General features: G+C 33.3%; 1 protein-coding gene across 3 annotated transcripts in view; it reads left to right on the top strand.

Moving 5' to 3' along the window:
• SMC4 (structural maintenance of chromosomes 4) overlaps positions 1–12,493 on the top strand; it is a 34,813-nt gene extending 22,320 nt beyond the window's left edge. For 2 of the 3 annotated variants that reach the window (XM_010839845.1, XM_010839843.1), the window contains exons 15-25: positions 363–588; positions 675–754; positions 1,655–1,807; positions 2,883–3,009; positions 6,681–6,870; positions 7,909–8,053; positions 8,325–8,498; positions 9,100–9,282; positions 9,421–9,653; positions 10,171–10,354; positions 10,795–12,493. In XM_010839845.1, coding sequence (XP_010838147.1) covers positions 363–588; positions 675–754; positions 1,655–1,807; positions 2,883–3,009; positions 6,681–6,870; positions 7,909–8,053; positions 8,325–8,498; positions 9,100–9,282; positions 9,421–9,653; positions 10,171–10,354; positions 10,795–10,947 — 1,848 coding nt within the window. In that variant the 3' untranslated portion in view covers positions 10,948–12,493. Of the gene's footprint in view, positions 1–362; positions 589–674; positions 755–1,654; positions 1,808–2,882; positions 3,010–6,680; positions 6,871–7,908; positions 8,054–8,324; positions 8,499–9,099; positions 9,283–9,420; positions 9,654–10,165; positions 10,355–10,794 lie in introns of all 3 variants that reach the window. The other variant, XM_010839844.1, reaches the window with a different exon arrangement.
• Positions 12,494–12,936: the final 443 nt, after the last annotated feature.

Here is a 12,936-nt window from a genome sequence, read left to right as displayed (position 1 = left end):
CTTTAATATCTTTTTTTAATATAAATGGGATTTTCTTAATCTCATTTTCAGATTATTTATTGCTAGTATATAGAAATATAGTTTCTACATATTGATCTTATGTTCTGCACCTTTGCTGAATTCATGTTAGTTTTAATAGTTCTTTCATGTGAGGATTCCTCAGAATTTTTTATATATATTTTTTAATATATATAAGATCAGATGATCTGTGAATAGAGATAATTTTACAATATCTTTTTCTTAAATAACAATAAAGTAATATTGTGTAGATACTAAGAACTTTGTATACATATCCTTATGTTTAACATGTGTATTCTATAAATGATACCTAAAGAAAGGTCTTTTTCTTCTTTTTTTTTTAGATGGCAGTGTGGGCAAAGAAAATGACCAAAATTCAAACTCCTGAGAATACGCCTCGGTTATTTGATTTAGTAAAAGTAAAAGATGGGGCAATTCGCCAAGCTTTTTACTTTGCCTTACGGGATACCTTAGTAGCTGACAGCTTAGATCAAGCCACACGAGTAGCTTACCAAAAAGATAGAAGATGGAGAGTGGTAACATTACAAGGGCAAATCATAGAACAGTCAGGTAATAGTTTTTTTCCTTTGCCGTTGAGTCTATTTACTCCTGTTGAGGGGATACATACATTTAAGTCTGACTTTTCTGTTCTCTAGGTACAATGACTGGCGGTGGAAGCAAAGTAATGAAAGGAAGGATGGGTTCATCAGTTGTTGTTGAAATCTCAGAAGAAGAGGTCAGCATGTACAAAATTATAGTCGAGACATTTTTGTTAAAGCAGCTTTATTGATATATAATACACTGTAGAACATTCTACTATTTTAAATGTACTGCAGTCATATTTTCAGTTTAACAGTTTGAACTTTCTATAAATGGCTAGTGTGTAAGCTGTGGGATTTCATATGAAGCCTGTTAAAGTTCTAAAAGTATGTTAATTGAAAAGTATTTACTCAACATACATGTCTTTTTCTGTTATCACATTTGGATCATATAATTTATTTCACGGTTAACTTATTGTTTGACATTTGTTTCTTCACAGTTACTGCTGTATTACATAATTATCTTTTGTATTTCAAAATAATGATTTAAATTGTAAATATAGCAAAGACTTCTGATATGTTTCCAGATTTTTATCTCAAAATATTTTATGTTTCCAGAAGTAAAATAGAATGTCAAAACGCCCAGAAAAACTTATGTTCCATTATCACAATCAGAACACTATACTACTTTTTCCTGAAAATTCTGAAGTAGTTTATATTCTTCCTCTTAAATATTTGCATAGTATACCTTCACTGTAACTATAATTGATTATACAACACTTAAGATTGTCTTTTCACCTGAACCTATGATGCAGAAATTAGTTGACCATCTCCTAAGCATTGGTTTTAGAATTGGAACTGGGTTGTTTGGTGTGTTTCTAGTTTTTTTTTTTTTTTTTTTAATTGGAAGATAATTGCTTTACAATGTTGTGTTGGTTTCTGCCATACATCAACATGAATCAGCAATAGGTATACATATGTCTCCTCCCTGTTTCTAGTCTTTAAGATCAGAAGTTTGGGTTTTCATCATTTTTGTAAATTGCTGTTAATCTGAAATAATTCTTGTTGGAGTAAACTCACTGGTAATATTCTTGTAGGTAAATAAAATGGAATCACAGTTGCAGAGAGACTCTCAAAAAGCAGTGCAGATTCAGGAACAGAAAGTACAACTGGAAGAAGCAATACTTAGGTTAAGGCATAGTGAACGAGAAATGAGGAATACACTAGAAAAGTTTTCTGCAAGCATCCAGGTACCTTTTTACCAAAGCTGCAACTATTGGAATTCAACAGCAATTTGGCAGAGGCATTTTACTGTTTGCTTATAGTTTTTAAAATATAAGGGGGAAGGGGAGGTTGGGCTGGGGTCTGTTGATTTTTGTTTCCTTGAGTACTAATAGATAAACGTCCTGTCACAATGTTGCTCCAGCCACAGCTATTTCTGGTTTCCATTTGGACTGGAGAGAAATGTGTCTTCCCTTAACAATGACCCTTTATTTTATTCTCTTTACAAAGTGGAAAGTTTTCTTAATTATAAAAAAGCAATGCATGCCCACAGCCTCTTAAAAAAACAAAACCCAAAAAAAAAAAACTAAGAAAGTTTTTAGAAAATACGTGAAAAATTATCACCTTCAGTTTTTGTGTATGTTCTTTAACTTTTAGTGGCAGTATCTAGTTTGCGTGTATGTATTTATGTGGTAGATGTTGATATACATACTAAATTTGCATATGGATTTCTGTAGTCTCATAGTAACTTCTTGACTCAGTAATTAATTTCCTTTTCAAGCAAATGTAATTTGTGTGCAATTATATTGACATAGTTTGTACCACAGTTTGATAAAGGTTTTTCTGTGTTGGCTGTGTACACCACTATGTTTTAAATATTCTTGTTAGGCATACCTTAATATGCTTATCCAATTATTTCCTTAGTCCTAAAATTGTAATTATCACCCAGTATGTATACAGTGTTTTTAAGCATTTGGCGCATAATGCCAAATTGTTCCCAAAAGTTCTAATTCATTTACTACTGGTAGCATATGCAAATAATTTTTCTAAGTGAACAGTAAGTACTGTCCAATATTTTGTAAGTTTGCTACACAGATGTACTAAAAAATAGTATTTAACTTGTCTTTATAATGAGTTTATACATTTCATGTGTTTTGTTGGCCATTTTCAATATTTTTATTTATTGTTCATGTTTTCTGCCCTTTCCTGTTAGTTTTTGTGTTTTTCTTAAAGATTTTAAGTACCTTTTTAATTTAAAATTTAAAGCAAATATTATTGTTTGTAAGTTAAAATATTGACCTTGAATTTTAAAACATTCTATAGCGTTTATCAGAGCAAGAAGAATATTTGAATGTCCAAGTTAAGGAACTTGAAGCTAATGTACTTGCTACAGTCCCTGACAAAAAACAGCAGAAACTGCTTGAAGAAAATGTTAATACTTTCAAGACAGGTATGTTTAAGTACAGACTTTTTCCCCTATACTGTCAAAAACAGGTTTGTAATATTTGTATTGTTTAAGATCACAATTTGTAGAATAAAAAATAGATTATATATATTTAAGTGACCACACTGTTTTACAGTTTTTATTTTTATTTCATCCTCAGAAGGTTGTAAAGTAAGTACTAATAAATTAAGTATGTCATTTGACAGATAAAACTGAGGCACAGAATGGTTTATATAATTTGCTCAAGGTCACATAACGTATGGTGGTGATACAGGAATTCAGGATGAAGGCAATTTGATTACAACACCTGTGCTGTTAATGAGAACTTAAAGAACATACATTTTTCTTTTCAGAACTTTTTTCTTCATGTGTATATATAAACATGTAAGTGTTCTACCAAAGTTTTTAAACAAGAAAGGGAATTAGTTCACAGGCTCATAGTCAGAATTGGCTTTGACATTAAAATCCTCTGGTCATGTACTTGAGCAGCCCGCTTCTATTTCCATGTTCAGGTCATGTAGTCACTCAGTCGTGTCCAACTCTTTGTGACCCCATGGCCCGCCAGGCTCCTCTGCCCGTGGGATTCTCCAGGCAGGAATACTGGTTGGAGTGGGTTGCCAGTTCCTTCTCTGGGGGATCTTCCTGACCCAGAAATCAAGCTGAGGTCTCCCACATTGTAGGCAGATTCTTTACCATCTGAGCCACCAGGGAAGCCCACTTCCATGTTGGCTTCCGTTAAATGTACATAGGTAAGCATCTTATGGCAGGAGGTGGTAACGGTGAGTTTCACAGTATTTCAGTGACCCCAGGAAACAGCCTTCGTCACATCAAGAAAGACCTTTTTTATAGTCTGGTTCGTGAGCAAAGGAAGACAAATACTGATTGTTTATCCATAAGTATTAGATGGACTGGAATTGGAGCAATTATCCACATGTTTAAAAAATGAGGGAGTTTTCTTCCAAAAGAAAAAGAAGTGAAAAGATTGTAAGCAGACAGATGTCCACTGTGCACATTGCATATTAATATATACGTGTATTTTTTATTTTTTGTAGTCATATTTATTTATATTTTTAATATTGAGGTATTCACTCAAAAAGTATCTGCTACTGACCAAGTTTTGTTTTAGTACTATTGATCAAGCAATGAACAAAATAAAGTCCCTCTTTTCAAGGAATTCACCCTTAAGAGATAAGGAAACTAAACAAATGCATCACATACTGTAACAGGTGGTGCTAGGTGATAAAAGTAAAACCAGGGAAATGGAACGGGATGGGGATTCAGATAGACACAGTGGTTAGGCTAGTGGTAGAGATTTGAGCAGAGACCCAAAGGAAGTATGAGTGCAAATGTGAGAGAAGAGCATTCCAGGAAGAATGTAGAGGAGAAAGTAGAGGCCCTAGGGCAGGAAGTAGTCTGTCAGAAGTTTCTAGCAAGGAAACCAGAATCCCTAGACTTAACTGATAGAAGAATCCAGATAATGTAGAGCCTCATAGGCCATGTCTCCAGGGGAAATTAAAAGCCACTGGAGAGTGACATAACCTGACAGGACCTTTTTTTTTTCTTGCATTTATTTTGGATTTGTATTTTGTTCTTGCAGACAGACTTCACCCTAGTCCTCCTTCCCCAGGGTACCTACAGTATTTGTTACTGCCTTTGATGGAACCTAGTGGTCAAATAAAAAATAAATCTTTTTCATTTATAACAACACTCTCATTGAGAGACTATAAGAATTTGTATTTTATTTGAAAAAGACTGCTTGACTTTATTAGGAACCCTATATATATATATATATATATATCTATCTCCTCTTGTGGAAGTACTGGTTATTATTAGTAGACTCTCAATGTCTGATATGGAAGCCCATTTATTCAGGCATATCTTTAAGATTAAATGTTTCATTTTACATTAATTTAGATTTTTAAAAACCTGGCAAATATGTGGACAATAAAAGGAGCAAGGTGATATGAAATAGTGATGTTGAAATTATAAATTACATGATGTCCATTTTCCCCTATTTCTAACAGACATGCTACTATAAATGGGGGAATTTAATGTATGTTAGGTACTTGAAAATAAGGAAAATGATGTTCTGAAGAGTGGAACCCTTTCCAGTTGCATACTTGGCCCATCCCAGTATAAGTCATGATGCCATGACCCCACAGCAGCTGGTACTCTACCTCACAAGGGAGCTAAGCACACAGACTCGCCACTGTGAGCAATACAATTCCTTCGATAAATAATAGTGTCTTAGTATCCTTAAGGGAGAGGGGAGAGTTAGAAGACTAAAAGGGGGGCAGGGTTTTGTTTTGCCTTTTTTTTTTTTTTTTTTTTTTAAATCAAGTGATGATCTCAGAAATACAAAAAATAGACACTGTAATTAAACTCAATAGATGGGCTTTTAAAATCAGACTAAGAATTCTCTGATAAATGTGAAACAAAAAGATGGTTGTAAAATTTGGAGAATATTGAAATTCCCTCTTAGAAGAATAGACAGTCAAGAGGAAACAACAGTTAAGTCTTTTCTTTTCCTCTCAGCAAATCCTACCTGCTTTCTCCTATCCTAAATGTTACATACCTCCCACAGAAGCTTTATGGAGTTTCTTTACATAAGTTGGCACTGTTTCTGCTTCCTTTCTAGACATAGGTATCAATAGCTTGAACCCCTTACCTTTTTGCCACCTTCCATCTTTCCTACATCATATAATGATTAGGGTTCAGATATGGAGAACAGAATCCACTCTGGCTAGTATAAATATGATTTTTGGTGTGGGACTATGTATTTAAGAGAGAAAAAGATTGTTTATAGGATCATTGTGATAACTTAAATTCTAGGCTAAATGCTAAGAATAATTTCCAGAGCAACTCTGAAGAACCATGAAAGAAACCATACTGCCTTTTCTACAGTTGAAAAGCCATGTATCACATTAGGAAGATGACACTATAACTGCCAACAACAGAAGCACATTGTACCTATCGTAATCCACCCCGTCAAGTTAATGCCATTGCCTGTCAGTTTTCACAAAACTTTTGACAGGACATCAGAGCCTCTACTACCACCAAGAAAACTTTTCCATGACTTCCAGCAGAAACATGCTCAGTTCATCACTTTTGCCATCCAAATTATATGATTTTTTCTTGATTGAATGAACTTAAATTTATGTCTGAACAGTAGGTACAAGGGAATCTAGGAAGTGTAACTTAAGAGCCTTCTGTGCCACAGAGAAAAGTACCCCTTTATTCTATCTCCCCCACTTTGTTACAGGGAAGAGAATTCGAGGTTAGCAGAATTAAATAACTACTTCTTCTTCACCCCCAGTCTGTAGTTGAATACAGAGTCTAAGGGTAGAAGACCATTATGAAACAAATAGTCAAAGTACCCTATAAACTTCTGAAAAGAGCTTCACAGTGTGAAGCCATTAAGAAATATGGGTTACGTTCACAGCTGAGCCAGAGAATTTATATGTTGTTGTAACACCATTTGTTTTGATAAAGGACATTTTGGTTTTGTGTTTGGGGTTTTGCTTTTTTTTTGAGGCCCTTTTCCTCTAATGTTTAAAGTTTCTTTTGCATGTATCAGGTTAAGTTGTATTGACTGGAGAGATTTATTGAATGCATCTAACAAATGATGCTTATTAGTGTAGAAACACAAATTAATTTTACTTTTTTTTATCCCCCAGAGTATAACAGTGTGGCTGAGAGAGCTGGTAAAGTGGAAGCTGAGGTTAAAAGGTTACACAATATCATCGTAGAAATCAATAACCATAAACTCAAGGCCCAACAAGACAAACTTGATAAAATAAATAAGCAATTAGATGAATGTGCTTCTGCTATTACTAAAGCACAAGTGGCAATCAAGACTGCTGACAGGTAGAGTTTGCATACTACCCTGCCTTCCTCTTCCCTACATCACACTGAAAAGGGGATTAATATTTAAATTTAATGTCTAATAAATGTTTCCTGTTACTTATTAAGATCTGACATTGTTACCTAGTAGGATTTTAATAGGTGGATGCCAATAATAAATTATCAAATGATTAGTTTTTAAAAACTGATAAAACAGGTATGGTTTAACAAAATGTGGTTATGTAACTCCCCAGTTGTGAGGACATAGAAGTTAGAGTTTCATTTCTCTGGTTTACGGGAATAGATGGCAATTCATTTAAATAGATCTAGGTCTTAGGAGGATAACAAGGATGAGAATTAGCATAATTGTTTTAGTAACTGAAAATTTTAATTATTCCATTGTCCCAAAAAGTTTTTAATACATTCATAATACAGGTCTTGTTTTAAATTTTAGAGTATTAAAGTATTCTGTCATAAAGCAAAGTGTATATAAAATGTTGAAATGTAAACAGCTGTTTGTCTTAAAATTATAAACTGGTTGCATAGTGATTATCTGGTTATTTGGTTATTGCAGTGTCCTTTGTTCAAAGGTGCTAATTAATAAGCAGCGTTTTACCTAAACACAGTTATCAGTCACAGGGAAAAAATAATTGTGTGTGTCATTGTCATCCCCATTGTCCTTTGTCCCATTTCCTCCCCTCACTCTGCCCAAAACACTTATTTTCCCTGACTTGGACCAGGAAGTAATTTACTTGAAGGTATAGTTTAAAGAATTAAAGATTTAAGACCCTCCAATCTGATAGGAAAATGACAAGACTATAATAATACAATGGACAATTTTGCTTCATAGTCTTAAGATTGAATGAAACTAAAATTTTATATAAGGAAGTTTCATTAATTTATACTGAGAATTTAATAAAATATACAACATCCCACAAGTGTGTGTATAAACATAAAAACCAATTGAAAGATTTTTAGTAAAACAAGTTTTTAAATCTGATAGAAAACAATGTCACATTAATGTCATGAAAAGTTCTTAATATAAGATTTTTGCTTGTTTAGAAATCTTAAAAAAGCACAAGACAATGTCTTACGTACAGAGAAAGAAATAAAAGATACTGAGAAAGAAGTAGATGACTTAACAACAGAGCTAAAAAGTCTTGAAGACAAAGCAGCAGAGGTTGTAAAGAATACAAATGATGCGGAGGTAAGATGTGGCGAGGGGAGAGGGCACTATTTGAAGCAGCAGAGAATTGTGGATGACATCAGTAGCTTGTGTAGTAAGCATTCAGTAGGTTATACTTCTAACTATATTAACTTCATCTGTGTAATACAAAATGACTAAACTTTTCTGTAAATAAAAACATTTTCTATAAAGTGAAAGAGGCATGAGGTGAGAGTGCTAACTTCATCTTTGTAATGTGAAAATCGCTGTTCTGAGATCATCATACCTATAGCAGCTCTTTTTGTTTTCTTAGGCATCCTTACCAGAAATCCAGAAAGAACATCGAAACCTACTTCAAGAACTAAAAGTAATTCAGGAAAATGAACATGCTCTCCAAAAAGATGCACTTAGTATTAAGTTGAAACTTGAACAAATAGATGGTCACATAGGTGAACATAATTCTAAAATAAAATATTGGCAAAGAGAGGTGAGAATTGTTAGTTAAGTGTAAATTTAAAATACCCTTTATGAAAAAAGTTGGGGTTTGTGTTTTTGAAGTATGTTGTAATTCTTAATTTCAGGTTATATAATCACTTCTCAGGTTTATAGGGGGCAAAATGAACAGTATTTAGGAATTATTATATACAGAAAAATAAGGGTAATGGTTAGAATTAATCAACATTTTCATCCCAGGACTGATGTAGAGATTGAACATGAACACTTGAGCACTACGACTATTTGTTTTTTAAGTCCTTTGAAAAATAGTTGATACACAAATGAGTCACCACTTGTGCTTATATGTCATTCTGATAGGTAATTTGTCTTAAATTTGTGAGTTTTTTGGTTTTTAATGTATTTGGCTGTCAGGTCTTAGTTGCTACATGCAGGATCTTTTATCACAGTGCACGAACTCTCTGGCTGTAGCACCTGAGCTTAGTTGCTCTGTAGCATGTGGAATCCTAATTTCCCAACCAGTGCAAGGCAGCCTCTTAACCGCTGGACCACCAGTGAAGTCCCTGGGAGGTGTTTTTTTTAAACAGTGAATTGTAAGTAACACTGCGTTTTCTAATATTCATCTAACTTTATAGATTTCAAAAATATCACTGCATCCCATAGAAGATAATCATGTTGAAAAGATTCCAGTTCTAAGCCCAGAAGAGCTTGAAGCAATCAAGAACCCAGATTCTATAACAAATCAAATTGCAGTTTTGGAAGCCCAGTGTCATGAAATGAAACCAAATCTTGGCGCCATTGCAGATTATAAAAAGAAGGTACAAGTAAACAACTCGTGTAATGGTCAGAAAGTCTCTTTAGTCCTTAGCCTAAATTGTTAAGCCTTTATTTTATATAATTAGCAGTTTTAATTCTCATGTCAAATGTATAACGTTTTTCTCATATTCTTTTCGTAGGAAGAATTATATTTACAACGGGTAGCAGAATTGGACAAAATTACTAATGAAAGAGATAATTTTAGACAGGCATATGAAGATCTTCGAAAACAAAGACTTAATGAATTCATGGCAGGTTTTTACATAATAACAAATAAATTAAAGGAAAATTACCAAATGCTTACTTTGGGAGGTGATGCTGAGCTGGACCTTGTAGACAGCATGGATCCTTTCTCTGAAGGAATCACATTCAGGTTTGTAATGATGCCATATACCAAGTTTTGGATTATTCTGTTAACATCTCTGTACATATTCTCCAAACTTAGTATTCTTTAGGGGTGGGATGTGACAGTTAAGTCTACAGCATATTTTATTTGATAAATACTGGTTTGCCTACAGGCTTCCTGTGTAGCTCAGCTGGTAAAGAATCCACCTGCAACGCAGGAGGAGACCCTGATTCAACTCTTTGGTCAGCAAGTTCCCCTGGACAAGGGATAGGCTACCCACTCCAGTATTCATGGGAAACAGGAAGAATAGTAAGAATTACTTACTGATCTACTGTTTAAACCTTAAATTTTTGTTAGGTGTTCTTATGTGTTCATCCTCCAAAAATATTTTTATAAAATAACCCACCAAGAATTTATATTAATGAAAAAGCAAGTTAGGTATTTCCAAGGAAGGTGGTAGAAGCCAATTAAAGGAAACAAATCACAGAGTCTTAATTTAGCTTTCCAAGTAATTTAAGTGATGAGACTTTCTTAATTATTTCAGTGTTCGACCACCTAAAAAAAGTTGGAAGAAGATCTTCAATCTTTCAGGAGGAGAGAAAACACTTAGTTCATTGGCTTTAGTGTTTGCTCTTCATCACTATAAACCCACTCCCCTGTACTTCATGGATGAGATTGATGCAGCCCTTGATTTCAAAAATGTTTCTATTGTTGCATTTTACATATATGTAAGTAATCATTTAGAGCTTTTCATTGTGAAAATTATGTGTTCCCTAAACATTACACATGGAATTGTTTGGCTTCTTTTGAGCTTCTGCCATTCTCTATTCCCATGGTATTCACGGAGACCTCTTTATTTGAGCAAAATAGTTCCATTTTGGAAAAGTTAAATGTAAATGTAAATTAGTAGCAGAAACACAGGTACAACTTTTCTCTTTTCCCAGATCTTTTTTCTACTAGGCAACTATCCTTCCAAATACCTGAGTTCTTCTCTAACCCAGATACTATCATGAATTATCCATGTTGTCATTGTTCATATTAATTAGCAATGTTATGTTCAATTTATTGCCCAAGAAATATTTTAGGGAAGTAAAGTTAGATCTTTATTAGTCATACATTTACATATCTATGTGTAATTTTTCTAATTTATTCTGTTTTTTCTCTTTAGGAACAAACAAAAAATGCCCAGTTCATAATAATTTCTCTTCGAAATAATATGTTTGAGATTTCAGATAGACTTATTGGAATTTACAAGACATACAATATAACAAAAAGCGTTGCAGTAAACCCAAAAGAAATTGCATCTAAAGGACTTTGCTAAACTTGCTTAATCTGAAGATTTTTCATATCTTACCATAGATTCAACATATTGTATTTCTCTATGTAAAGGGTTATAAATTATATAAAATACCTATTCTTAAATTGTATCATATAGTTTCTATTTTATGCTGTTAATTAAGAGATGTTACAAGTTTAATAAAATATTCTCTATGCCTGTTTCTAAGAGATTGTAAGAATCTGACAGTTTTGTAAGTGGCAACTATGGAGAAAATAAGATGCCTGGACTATCAGATAACTTCCCCTTATGCAGAGTTAAAAGTATATTACTTTGATGAACAGTACAGTTGTAAACTAAACCATGTTAAACCAGTGATTCTGAATTGCAAGAATGAGAATTTTAATATTATACATTCTTAAACTCAGTGTGCTTGACTGTTTAAAACATTTGTGAAAGGGCCAGCAAATGTCTGAATAACTTGAGTGGGTATATATACCCACTATAGTTGCTTCAGAAAAAGAATGATTTAAGTGTATAAGGGTTAATTTCTTTAGTATAAATGGAAATTAGGATGCAGTACTGTTTGTCCATTAAGTTGTCAAAGGCTTTCTTGTTACTGTGTTACACTGCATTAACTCAAAAATATACTACTGGAAATAAGCTGGCAACCACTTCATTTTCAGAAAAATCCTGGTATTGAATCAGAAGTCTGGTCTAAGCTATTTGGTTTCTAGATAGAGAGCCTGAGGAATTAAAATTTAAAATTACCTTGTTATTCATAGTGCATTGTTTAGGTACTAAAACCCAACAAAGACAGTCTGTATCATAATCAGTAAGATGTAAATACATGAGCATGAACTTAAATAAAGTAAGATCTAAAATTCAAGTATGGTCATTCGTTTTAAGATTATACAAAGGAAAGGTAACTAGAAAAAAGTATCAGTATAATCAAAGTCTTTTCATTGGTGAGAACAGAGATGAATTTATTATTTTTTATGTTTTCATAACCAATAGAATAGTAAAGTGTAGTGCTTTTAAAAAGTTAAAGTAGATAATGCCCATAGCCCATATGAAAATTCCACATCAACCACTCCTGAGTTTCAGCACCTTATTAACCACTCAATGCAAAGATCCAAATGAGTTTATTACAATGTAAACTTTTGTTATACATAAAAACTTAGAAATGAAGATTCAAGATTATATACTTCAAATTTTACAATCTCACCCTCAAAAATACAAAAGGGAAGAGCATGTATGAGTTACTTGTATATTGGATTATTCATGCAGACTACATAAGGTTAAAAGTATTGTTTATTAAAAACTGGCAAGTTATAAAAAAAAATGAATGTCAAACCTAAAATGTTTCCATTTTTAGCTGTGATTCATAGACATGTTAGAAACCCTAGTAAAAATCTTGGTTTAAATTCTTTAAAGGTAACGCAACAGGTGAACTCTTAAAAAATACATATGGGTCTCTCATACTAAATATATGGCTTTGGCAATTTTGTATCTGTTTGCTAATATACAAAAAAGCAAGGATTAATACTTATTTCAGAAATGTGAGATTAAAATTATATGTATTCCAAAACATATGTGGCATTTTTGTGTTATAACTTTAATCAAGTCAGTGCAACTCCAGGCTTAAGTTGGTGTGTAGCTGTATACACATCTTACCTCCAAATGTTCTTTGCTCACACAACATTTAGTTGTGCTCTTCTGATCATGAACTGAGTACAGCCAGCCATCTTTAGACTTTTTCTCAGCAGATAAGGTCTTAAGAGTATTCTAGAACTGGTGCCTGATTACAGCCACCTCTGTAGGACCATGAGCATGCAGCTCCTAAACATGCTATCTACTTGGAATTTTGGGAAGTGAGCTTGTACTTAGGGTTGGATGGACAAAAGTGTCAATAAGTCCTACCAGGACCACAATTCAGTCCTTGTTAAAAAACGGAACTACATCAAAGGGATTTGACTTAGGTAGCTAGGCAGACTCCCCTTACAATTCAAGAAAGTAACATCAAATTATTGG

Source organism: Bison bison, unplaced genomic scaffold (assembly GCF_000754665.1).
Source record: "Bison bison bison isolate TAMUID 2011002044 unplaced genomic scaffold, Bison_UMD1.0 scf7180017864135, whole genome shotgun sequence".
NCBI classification, from domain to species: domain Eukaryota; kingdom Metazoa; phylum Chordata; class Mammalia; order Artiodactyla; family Bovidae; genus Bison; species Bison bison.
This window is presented reverse-complemented; position numbering and strand designations above follow the sequence as displayed.